Below are 12,399 nucleotides of genomic sequence, written 5' to 3' on the forward strand. Positions count from 1 at the left end.
AGAAGGAGCTGAAGGGGATTCTGAAAAACCTCCCCAATCTTGCCGACCTCGAGAAGTCTGTTGCCAACATGTACAGTCAAGTAGACAAGAATCGTAAGGTGCCCAGACCGCATGTGAGCGAGGAGCCAGAAGGCGCTCATAAACTGCCAGGATCGGAGTCCCATGATGAAAGCAATCAGCCAAACATGACCAAGACTACTCCTTTGGTCCAACCAAACTCAATCACAAATGCAGACTCTTATGAGTTTGATTGTAGCCAACCAAACATGGCCTCAGAGGCCCAGGAGGAGGCTAGCCAACCGAACCTACCCAGCATAAACTCTGTTGTCCAGGATCTCGTCAAACGCTTTCCCTCCCAGTCTACTACATTCTAACTGGCATTCTTTCGTTGGTGACTGTCATTCTATCATTCTATCATTCTCTATCATTCTTTATTATTTTTTCTTGTATGTCTTTATGTCTCATGATCATGCAGTGTTTTCTTGAAGAATTTGTTTGAGGATTTGATTTGAGGAAGGGATTTTTCCATTTTAAACTAAACACAGAAAGGGAAAGAATCCATACGATCCCATTTAGTTGAGGAAAATATGTTTTATTATTACAAGAAACGTTTTGACCTATCCAAGTTCATAATCCCATTTATGTGTCCATCAACCATCATCCCTACTTCTGCCATTATTAAATGAATAATGCGTTGAGAAATATAATTGAATTGTCAAACTGCATAAAGCTTTGTACTCTTGTCCACTTAGTTTCCTTTCTCTCCTGATGTGATTCCATTTGCATCATTCTTCTTGCACTCTGACCATGTCTATGCCACATGTCAATCAAACACTGTTTAAAGCACACAGTTTGCCTTTCTTAAAGGCCAGTGGTTTAATGTAGTTATAATGGGTTATTTCTGTACTTTAAACTTCACAGTATGAGTTTTTGCACAAAAGATTCTAAAACATGGATGAGATCACTTGACGCAGTAATGCACCCTTAGTGTTATGCAGCAGTGAATAGAGTATTCTACTTCACTAAGTGCATAGTATTCTGGCGTATGTGCTTATTTCAAAACCACTCAAGAGCTTATAGCATGCTCTTAGGTTCCAGACAAGTTTGAAGGCAGATATGTATGTAGAAGTGCATTAAATACTGAAAAAAATAAGTACATTAAAGATATCTATATATATAAAAGTGTAAAATAACACGCACACACACATGCAGATCAGATATATCTTTAGATGAAACACTGGGACTGCTGCCTGTAGAGCTGTCAACCACCACTTCTTCTCCTAACATTTGACATCAATTGAATTAAATTCAAAGCAGCCTTATTGGTATGGCAAACATATGTTTACATTGCCAACGCAAGTGAAATACACAATACAAAATTACACACACAAACATTATAGTAGTTATTAGGTGTTGAATTTGTCACCACTTTTGTGGATTGGGGTGATCAGACCTTGATTCCAAATATTGGGGAAGATGCCAAAGCTGAGGATAGTGTTCAAACGTTTTAGCATAACCAGTTTGTATTTGTGGTCGATATATTTGAGCTTTTTGCTTAGAATACCATCAACACCACAGACTTTTTTTGGTAGAAGGACTTGTATTTTTTCCTGCAGTTCATTACAATGTAATTGGGTTCTGATAGTATTTAATAGCTGATTCTAAGATTTGTAATTATTCACATATATGTTTTTGTTCTTTGTTCTTTTGTTATGTGACGAAAAAGTTGGAGAAGTGGTTTATCCATATACTGTATCAACATTTTGGATAGGATACTCTTCATGCAGTTTTTGTTTAGTATGTTCCAATTTTCCCCAAAGTTTTTTGATTCTATGAATTCTTATTTTTGTCCATGTTTTTTGATAGGTTTCGACACTATTTTCCCTCCATATATAGCATTTCTTAAGAGCATGCAGTTTATTCGGCATTGATGCCTCTTGGTTGGGTATTGCTCTGTTCAAGTAGTCGGTGATTTTGCTTTTGTCTGATAGCGGTGTCAGTGGGCTGACTGTGAACACTCTGAGACTCTGGGCTGAGGTCCGTTATGGAGTAATCTACTGTACTGCTGCCAAGGGCTGCACTGTAGGTGTAGCTACCGTAGAAGTCCCCTCGAAGCCTACCATTGACTACAGTGCATTCGTAAAGTATTCAGATCCCTTAATTTTTTCCACATTTGTATGTTACAGCCTTATTCTAAAATTGATTCAATTCATCTTTTCCCTCATCAATCTATACACAATACCCCATAATGACAAAGTGAAAACAGGTTTTTAGAAATGTTTGCTGAAGTCTGCCCCAGTCTGAGGTCCTGAGCACTCTGGAGCAGGTTTTCATTAAGGATCTCTCTGTACTTTGCTCATTTTCCCTCAGTCCTGACTAGTCTCCCAGTCCCTGCCAATGAAAAACATCCCCACAGCATGATGCTGCCATCACCATGCTTCACCTTAGGGATGGTATTGGCCAGGTGATGAGCGGTGCCTGGTTTTCTCCAGATGTGACGCTTGGCATTCAGGCCAAAGAGTTCAATCTTGGTTTCATCAGACAAAAGAATCTTGTATCTCAGGGTCTGAGAGTCCTTTAGGTGACTTTTGGCAAACTCCAAGCGGGCTGTCATGTGCTTTTTACTGAGGAGTGGCTTCCGTTTGGCCACTCTACCATAAAGACCTGTTTGGTGGAGTGCTGCAGAGATGGTTGTCCTTCTGGAAGGTTTTCCCATCTCCACAGAGGAACTCTGGAGCTCTGTCAGAGTGACCATTGGCCCTTCTCCCCCTATTGCTCTGTTTGGCCGGGCAGCCAGCTCTATGAAGAGTCTTGGTGGTTCCAAACTTCTTCCATTTAAGAATGATGGAGGCTACTGTGTTCTTGGGGACCTTCAATATTGCAGAATTTTTTTTGTACCCTTCCCCAGATCTGTGCCTTGGCACAATCTTGTCTCGGAGGTCAATGGACAATTCCTTTTACCTCATGGCCTGGTTTTTGCTCTGACATGCATTGTCAACTGTGCACGACTGCATCCCCATCTCTCCCACCCGCACACCAGACACATGCACGCACGCATGCACGCACGCACGCATGCACGCACACATACACACACACACACACACACACACACACACACACACACACACACACAAACACACACTTGCCTATGGTATAGCTGTCATCTGCCCCATTACTCTTGGTATTTTTAAGAGACTGCTCTAGCACAGCAGGTCATTTATCAGTCCCACTCCCACCCACCCAGCCACCCAAGCGTAAAGGGAGGGAGGTGTGGCCATATGGCTGTATGGCTACAGTATGCCCTGTCCCTGGTCCCTGCCCCATAATAACACATTACACTCCTCCAGAGGAAGCTCACATCATTGCTTTTGCCATATCTCAGTGTGACAGTCCTCATAGCTCACAGACTCCAGACAGACTGCAGTTGTACGCTGCTGAACCCTGAAGTCTGGGCTGCTCCATAAAGTGGAGTTGTTCTCATTGACTTGTACTTGTATGCACAACTGTTTTATCTTAGACAGAGTTACATTTCCTTAGGAAGACCCCTGTGTTGCATTGCTATGTGGTGGTGTTGGCTTGTGGGGAGTTCATCTGAGTATTCCCTAAACTTGATTGAGTAAAGTCATGTTAATGAAAGATGTTAATCTGATATGCAGAATATGCAGTATTACAGAAGCCCCACTTACTGTATGACAACCACTGTCTATGTGGAATGTTGGTAAACTTGGAACAAAATGGCAATTACATTTCTTGACTTACATGCATTATCTACAATTAATTTAGAGATTTAGTGTTTCCCTGAAATGTTATATGGAATGGCTGTCTTAAAGGGAGATACTTAGATGCCAATGTAAATGCTTGTTTGATTTTATTTTCTATTTCTGTCTCCCCCACCTCTCTAATGGCTGTATTCTATTCACCTAATTGTGTCTGCCCTAACACTATTGTGATAATGGATATGAAAAAACATCAAGTAGATAACAATGTTGCTGTATGCATTATTTTGAAAATTAAAATAGTGTAGGCCTAATCGATGGCTTTACATACAAAACTGCACAGTAAGTACAATTGAAATCACTTGCCTATCAGCAGAAGACGTTCTCACATAAATGCATTTGGAATTATTTGTTTAATACTTTCTCTTAAAAGCATTTGGAATTCTGATGTCATATTGCACTCATTATTTCCACAATGTTTCTCTTTTTCCCCCCTGGCTCACAGGCGAGGATATGGCAGACAGGTAGGAATTTTTATTATTTATGTATTTCTATTATTTCTTATGCATTATGTGTCAGGTAGTTTGTTTCATGCTCGGAGAAACTCAAGGCTGCTTATTCCTCACCAGTCTTATCTACCTCTCTCTTGATGGAAAATACTGAATGAGATTTTGATGAGATCTCCAAGATAGTTTGCCTATTCCTTATATTAACATTACTGTTTGCATTTGGTTTGGGAAATGTTAGTCTGAAATCACTCACTACCAAGTGACATATACACTTTTGGGACAGTTTCCCTTTGTTGACAGAGGAAAAGCCCCACAAGGAGCTTAGCCAAAAATGAACTGACTCAATGTTTGACAGCTTTTGACATAAACTGCATCCTCTAAATCCTGACCCATATTTAACCTATATGAATATGAACATCAAAAGTGTCCTGCTTGCTCCATCCATCTTGTGAAACAAGTTAGAGACCTGAAACTCACGCAATTCAGTTGGGTTTACTGTCTGAAAAAATCAGTCGAATATCTCACTATCTGCAGGTTTTATTGGGAAAAGTACTTTTTGAGGTGTAAATGTAACTTTTTTTGATCTACAGTATTTTTCTTCTGCTGTTAGATTTAATATCAATGAATCCTAACTTGTATCATTATGATAACTGTTCTGTTGGCTACAAATTGATATGATTGACGTGTCAGAGCACCTGAGGTTTGGCATGGCTGCTAGGATTGGGGGCAAATGTAACACAGTGTTGGGCAAGTCATGGGCAGACAAGGACTGCACAAATGGGAATGACCGTGACATTTGCGACCACTGTGAATCACACGAATCAGTCTGTGGCTGGGCATCAGGTTATTTTTAACTACTGAACTAGTGTTAGGCTAATTAAGATGTAATTTTGTGAATGAAGAGAATGAAGATATATTTTTTTGACAAGGATCCACTATGGATCAAAACATTGTTACTATTAAGTGTCTATTTTGAGGTCAGTGGGCTTATTTGGTGTTTTTTTAAAGGTGTTACATTTTCCCCCACCTACTGTTACAATTGCCCCATCTTATCAGACTTTTTGGATTAAAATCAATACTGTGATCCAAGCGTCCTCTTTAGAGACCTACACATTTATGAATGATTAATAGACATATATACATTTATGATATGAAACAGTGGCTGGTCTAGGTTGAGTGGTTTCTGAGTAAGAGAGTTAATTGCAAAACATGTTACAATTGCCCCGGTCTCCTATTTGATATCGTTTTACTAAAACTGTAAGTGTGCCCTCTCTTTCCTCATCAAATTCTGGGGCCTTCAAAAACATTGCTGTGTCTGTATATGCTCTCTACATTTACACTATCCTCTTTTAACAGTATTCTCTGTACATATTCTGATAGTCTTGGTCTACTTTTCTCCTCTTCTCAGTCTTTGTTTTTATCTTCATCTTTTACCTCTCCATATTTACATTTAATATATCCTTTCACGCTCCACATCCCAGTAACCCTCTATGTTCTTTCTCTATGGCCTTAAAGGTATAGTTCACTTTTTTACACATAATAGTCATGGTTCCTTACCCTGAAAGAAGTCCATGATAGAAACTATAAGGTGTAAGGTGTAAAAACAATTACATAAAAGAGGTCCTTCTCCTGCTGCTTCTATACCTTCAATATGATCTGTGAACTTTGCATTCTGTCTTTGTCTCTCCTCACCCTCCTCCCCTCTCTACTAATCTATGGCAGCAACAGCAAGTGCTGAGGCCATCTCTTCTGAGACCTGAGGTAGAACCTTACTGCTACTGTACCTCCAATGCACAGGAATAATTCTCCTACTTGCTTTGCTGTGCTGCCTTTCTAGAGCTCACTTTTGCTTCCCTATGCTGATTTTATTTCTCTGTGTGCCTTTTTGAAAAGCAGGAGCTCTCAGGCATCGACCCAGGCCAGGACTACTACACACAAGACTACTATAATTACGACCAGGGGTAAGTCCGCAGGCCACCCACTTCCCTCCCATCTCTCACCAGCCTGTCTCTAATCTAGGGAATTGCTCCATTGGTTAATTTAAAATAAGAAATTATGCTATTTAGACTAATCTATTATTCATTTACAATTTAACCCCCCCGCCCGCCATATGGAAAGAGCCTTTTGAATATTTTTCAGAGAAATTCAGAATGATGTGTTAAGTGGAATATATTTACATTAGCCTCCATCCACTTATATCCTCAGGTGTTTTCTCCTTTACACTCCTACCAAATATGATCTATTATTTAGCCTGGACTGGGCACCTGAGAGAATAGTAATGGTTTCCTCCTTTATAGGGAAGACAGAGGGGGTAGCTACGCTGGCTTTCGTGGTGCACTGAGAACTGTTCATATGGGCTAGATAGGCAAGACAATCCTGGAACATAATACTATATGAACAGATGTTGAGCCAAAAGTTGTGTGTTGAACTCTTGTGTTAAGTAGGGGCGTCATTTCAAACGCTGGAGAGTTAAGCCGGTAGTTTGACATCATGGAGGACAAGCTGAACTCATACTAGGCTCAAACCCCTAACGAACCCTGTGAAGTGGATTGCTGTGCCTGACATGCAATGTTTTAATTGCTTCATCACTTACTCATCGACTCTTCAACTTACTCTCTCACTTACGATTTTTAATTACCTCAACTGATGCTCTGTGTATTTCCACCATGAAGCTTTCATTTGAGCCTTATTGTAATTGTGTTTTGAATACTTGGGTAGAATCTGTCTGACTGCCTGACCTTAAAGCCTCTGCTGCTGCTACTGCTGCTGAGGTAGCTATCACAATAACTCAGACTGCCTTTGATCCGTTTCTATTTAAAGAGCCGGAGCACAACATAATAGCAGTTAAGCTCTTAATCCGCCGATCACTAGCTCTCACTGGACTCTCGGGGTGACCTCATGTGTTCACAAGGTGACGGTAATTCAGGGTCTTTAGATGTGCAATAGTGTAATGTAGAGGGAATTTGCCATCCATGCCAAGTGTGTCAGAAATAGTGACCACAAATCGGTGTTGGCCTGGCCAGAAATCTCAGGTCAGACACAGATGGTGCCATAATGCTGATTGATGTAGGTCCCACATTGCACCTCATTTGCCGATTATCCAGGCTAATGCAAATTGTCATGTTATAATCCATCCTTCACAGCTCTAATGTGGACAGAGTTTATCTTTTACTCCAAATACTCTATCACAGATTCAGTAGCATAATGCAACAATTTGCAGGGTCTGCTGTTAATCTTATATCTTGTTACAGTTTCAGTTGTGCAATAGCCATCATTGCCATGATGTCTATCTTTATGGTATAACCCATAGCCTTCAGCTGGAATACACCTTGTACAGCTAGCTTTTTATTTATGACAAACTTCTTTGTTTTATCTCTCAGATATGACCTTCCTCAGTATGGCAGTCGTAGGAAGCTGATCTCACCCATGTACGACGAGTATGGAGAGGTGATTATGGAGGACGATGGCAACTACTACAGCCCCCATGGTTCTGAGGTACAGTGTCTGTAGTATAGTATCAAACATATAATCACACAAATGATACTACAGCGAGGGTAAGATCATTTTTAGATGATTGTAAAAGGAACCTTCTTTCACACTTTACATTAAGTCTACCCTATATCTGTATAGCACAGGTACATTGTTAACGTTTCATAGAACATAAGTGATTGCTTTTATAGTTGCACAAGTAGACAAACGATTGGTTGTGTTATTACACAAGTGAAATATAAACCAGTTTGTTTTATTAATATACGGAATAAAGACTGTTCCTTTTCCCACTTAATAACACAAACCACTTCTTATTCCACTTGTATAGTAACACAAAATGCTCAACTCTATGTACCATGCAATTACCAAATTACCATGTAACAATATGTTAATACAACATTTCTAAAGTAATAACAGTGTTATTACACAGGAATAGGGGTAACTTAATGTCAAGAGTTAGCAAACTATCTGATACATTACTGTAATAACAGAATAACATCATGTTCTATTAATATCAAGGAGAAACTCCAAAACGCTTAGCTGAAAATGTAGCTCAATTCAAAAGTGATGTAACTGTCGCAGGGCCGAGGCAGAGGGCGTGGTGGGAGGCCCATGCGGGGTAGAGGTGCCAAGAGTGTGGGCTTTAGAGACCTGCCACCAGAGGATGAAATCGAGCAGGCTGAGCCAGCAGAGGGCCGAGCTGAGCCCTCCAAGGCTGCTAAGAGGCTGAAGTCAGTCATTAAGCTGAGTAAATTGTTGGCGGCCGGTAAGGGCGGAGAACAACCAGCAGCCACTGCTGCTGCAGGCCCATCACCCTGGAAGAAGGCCAAGATGTTCAAAATGTTTGGCGCGGGGAAGAAGGACAAGGACTACGCCAAGCTGATGTCGGCCCGCCGCATCGACAGCCAGGAGAGTCTGACCGGGGGACCATCGGCTAGCGGGCCAATCGATAGTAAATCCACAGCCAGGAGTCGCCTGGGCAAGGTGCTGAAGCGCATCAACCTGAGCAACAGGCTTCAGCTTCGGAAGAAGTCACAGAGCAGTGTGAGCCGCGGCTCGGGAAGCGAGAAGGACGAGGAGGCTTCCCAGGTGGCTAGCGAGGACGAAAGGAAGTCTAAAGTTTCTATAAGTGTGACGGAGGAGAGTGAACCAGAGGCAAGTGGAAGCGGTAGTGGAAAGGAGAAAGGTTCTGATGAATCCTCAGAGAGAAGCAGTGTTGACAAGGATTATTTGAAGGTGGATTTAGACAGAGATGATGCCAATGAAAGCACTGTGGACTCAGAGGAGGAGCCAGATGAACATCCAGAGGATTCTGATGATGAGACAAAATCAAAGTCTGAAGGAGATGAATCAGAGAAGGAATCAGGTACCGCACAGGAATCGGGGACAGAAAAGGAATCTGATTCAGAGAAAGAGTCAGTTTCAGAGAAAGAGTCGGGCTCAGAAAAAGAGTCGGGCTCAGAGAAAGAATCAAGCTCAGAGAAAGAGTCAGGCTCAGAGAAAACATCTGGGACAGAGAAAGAATCAGATACAGAAAAAGAATCAGATTCAGAAAAAGAATCAGATTCAGAGAAAGAGTCAGGTACTGAAAAAGAGTCCGGAACTGAAAAAGAATCAAGCACAGAAAAGGGCTCTGGGAGTGAGAAAGATTCTGAGGAAGGGTCAGAGTCTAAAGAAAGTGGGTCCTCTGCCTCTGGGACAGGTAAAAGCTCCTCTGAGAGGTCCAATAGAAGCGTTAGGAGCAGCTCATCAGGTAGCAGTGCCAGCGCAAGTGGCAATGGAAGTGGAAGTGGAAGTAGAAGTGGTAGTGGAAGGGGCAGTGGAAGTGGTAGTGGTAGTGTTGCTAGCAGTGCTGCCTCCGGGTCTGGCTCAGCCTCATCCCTGAGATCATCACAAAGCGCAGGCTCCTCTATGAGGTCATCACTCAGCGCCAGAGGCTCAGAGAAGTCCAGCCCAGGCAGTGAGGTGGGCAGTGAAGCAGAGTCTGGGACAGGGACTGGGTCGGAGGGTTCAATGTACAGTGGTAGTGGTAGCCAGAGCCAGTTCTCTGGATCCGAGGCCAGTGGGTCGGGGTCGGAGGATGGGGGGTCCAGTCAGCTGATGGACCAGAGCTCCCTGGGCAGTGAGAAGACCTCCACCAGCTCCAGATCTACCGGTGCCTCTCGCCGCTCCTCCCGGAAGTCCATCCTGACCCAGGGGTCAGAGGACACCATCGAGGAAGAAAGTGAAGAGGAGGATGATGAGGGAGAATCTGAGGAGGAGCAGGAGGAAGAGGAGGGTGGTGGCACAGCCGACGAGAGCAAAGAGTCAGCGAGTCACCTCAGTGACGGAGCAGCATCAAGGATGTCTAGTGTGGTGTCAGGAGGAGGTGGAGGCACCTACACCGGCACCCCCTATGAGTCCAGCAGCAGCATGACAGAGAGCTCTGAAGAGACATTCGGAGGACTCTCTCCCATCACAGAAGTGGACGAGGACGCCATCACATCTGGGAAGACGTCTGTGGCCGGCAGCTCAGTGACAGACGCAGATGCTGGTGGATCAGGAAACACAGGGGAGACCTCGGACGCTGACTCGGAATCAGATGGAAACTCCACTGCCTTCTAAAGGGAGAGGGAGTCAGCTGTGAAGTGAAGTAAGATTGGGTGGAATTGCTACTCGCATGGGAGTGAACAGAATACTATGTGCTTTTTTCCGTTTGAGTTTTCTATTCTGTACTCTTTATCTTTATTTTAATTTTAATGAAGGAATAACTTATGCATACGTTAGTTAAAGAGTTAAAGAACATATTCCTTGCATGAAAGCTGACTGAATTATGCATTGTTTCCTTGGCCTTGAATTGTAACTCTCCTCTTTTCTGTGTTGGTTTTAAGAATATCATATCAACAATATCTTTGTATTTTTCAGTATTTTCTCTACTCTGTTTTCTGTATTCTTCTCTATTTTCTGTATTCTGTATCATTGTTTCTTTGCATTTGTATATAGTATTGCTTTTTTCACCCTCTTCTGGTGTGTTGGTGGGATTTTTCATGTCGCAATGATTTCACTTGGTATGTGTCTCTCTCTACATACAAGTTTACCACCGAATCCTGGTTTGCAGTGTTATAATCAGGGTTACAGTATTTAGTTCTTATCCTGTGACTTTTCTTTTCTTTTGCTTGTACTTAAAGGTCCAGTATGTAGTTTTGAGCTTTAAAATAGAGCTAAATGGCCATGATAAATTGATAGCGATCAAGGAATGAGATCACATGATAAAGAAGGTCCAGGTTCTAAAATCTGGTGTTACGGTTGACATTTTTGCTGCTATTATTTAACTCTAATCAAATGTTCGGTGTGGCCAGAGATAGCAGCAAAGGTGCACAAAACTTTAAGGAATAACTTTGGAAAATAACACTTTTACGATGAGTTTGTTTTTATGTTATGTACTGTATGTCCTATACTGTACATTGACCTAGTTTTTTTTCTCCATCTATCCACCTCAGCCTGGGACAAAGAAGAGGATCAGATTGTTGGTGGATCGGGACTATGAGACCAGCTCGACGGGGGAGGACAGCGCCACGGAGCCCCAGAGGAACCGCCAATTCAATGTCAACAGCCACAGCAACATCAATGGGAATGTCTACCTTTCACAGAATGGGACCATTGTCCGGACCCGGAGGCCTGGCCAGCATCCTAACAACCTCAAGGTGGGGTCCCCGTGCCGGCTGAGTAAACAGTTTAAAAAGCTGGACAAGCTGGCTGTGACTCACGAGGAAAAGTTTCCTCTTAACAATGTCGGGGAACCAGGAAAAGGAAATGGAATGCGTTCGGGTCCATGCGTTTCCTCTGCTGTTGACATCAACTTTAACACCCAGCCCTCCAGCGGGTCCCTGGGGCCCAGCATCACAGGCCTTGACATCATTGGGTCAAAATCCAATATTGCCAAGGCCTTGAATGATAGGTATAACACTATTGGGCACTGTTGTGCTGATGAGCAGGAGACATCTGTGGACAACCAGGAGGGGGGGAAAGAGACATTGGAACTGTCCCACAGTGAGCACACACTATCAGATGAGGAGGAGCTCTGGATGGGGCCCTGGAACAGCCTGCACATACCAATGACAAAACTCTGACTGGAGTGGCTGCCACTGGAGATTAGTTTTCATACTTATTGATTCTACCAAATTTTTATCATATTTATGTTTTTGTCAAGGGTAGACTTGGGTTCAAAAAGTATTTGTTTTCTTAACGATAATTTAGGTTTTTGATTGAGACTGTCTGGAGAACCAGATGGACAGGGCTTTAAGATGGACAGGGTAATTGTACTTTTGGTTCTACTGCGCCAGCCAAGCTCAATCAAGCACAGTTAAAGTATTGGAAAGAAAACAAATACTATTTGAACCCAGGTCTGGTTGAGAGAAAAGGAGCAAAAATTACTGTGTGCCTCAGCTGTACAAGCACCATGTCTAAGACAAGCAATGTGATTGCACCTGTGGGATTAGGAGCAGGATTTCACTGTTCTAACAAATTATCTAATAAGATTTGATACACTGATATTCATGTGTCAAATGCTTATCTCAGAGAGGACTATTCCACAATGAAACAAATTGTCTTCAAGCAATTTCTTTAAAGATGTATGAAATGTTATGAAATGTTATGAAATGTTTGCTATATATTTCTTAGATTCTATATTTACTGTATACAGTATC

The 12,399-nt window shown here is 42.3% G+C and overlaps 2 protein-coding genes across 2 annotated transcripts in view; both read left to right on the forward strand.

The window, feature by feature from the left end:
- The window catches only part of LOC310823252 (protocadherin-15-like), a gene marked incomplete at both ends in the record, with an annotated part of 133,145 nt that extends 121,322 nt beyond the window's left edge, over positions 1–11,823 (forward strand). Inside the window, 5 exons of the mRNA XM_083696054.1 lie at positions 4,222–4,240; positions 5,948–5,986; positions 6,122–6,186; positions 7,606–7,720; positions 11,194–11,823. Of these exons, the coding sequence (XP_083552180.1) occupies positions 4,222–4,240; positions 5,948–5,986; positions 6,122–6,186; positions 7,606–7,720; positions 11,194–11,823 (868 nt within the window). The remainder of the gene's footprint in view (positions 1–4,221; positions 4,241–5,947; positions 5,987–6,121; positions 6,187–7,605; positions 7,721–11,193) is intronic.
- LOC310823335 (uncharacterized protein) lies at positions 8,327–10,318 on the forward strand (the record flags this gene model as incomplete). The annotated part of the gene is made up of 1 exon (XM_083696179.1): positions 8,327–10,318. The coding sequence occupies one exon, from the start codon at positions 8,327–8,329 to the stop codon at positions 10,316–10,318; it is 1,992 nt and encodes a 663-aa protein (XP_083552305.1).
- Positions 11,824–12,399: the final 576 nt, after the last annotated feature.

This window comes from Argentina silus (assembly GCF_951799395.1).
Source record: "Argentina silus genome assembly, chromosome: X".
Classification (NCBI taxonomy): Eukaryota; Metazoa; Chordata; class Actinopteri; order Argentiniformes; family Argentinidae; genus Argentina; species Argentina silus.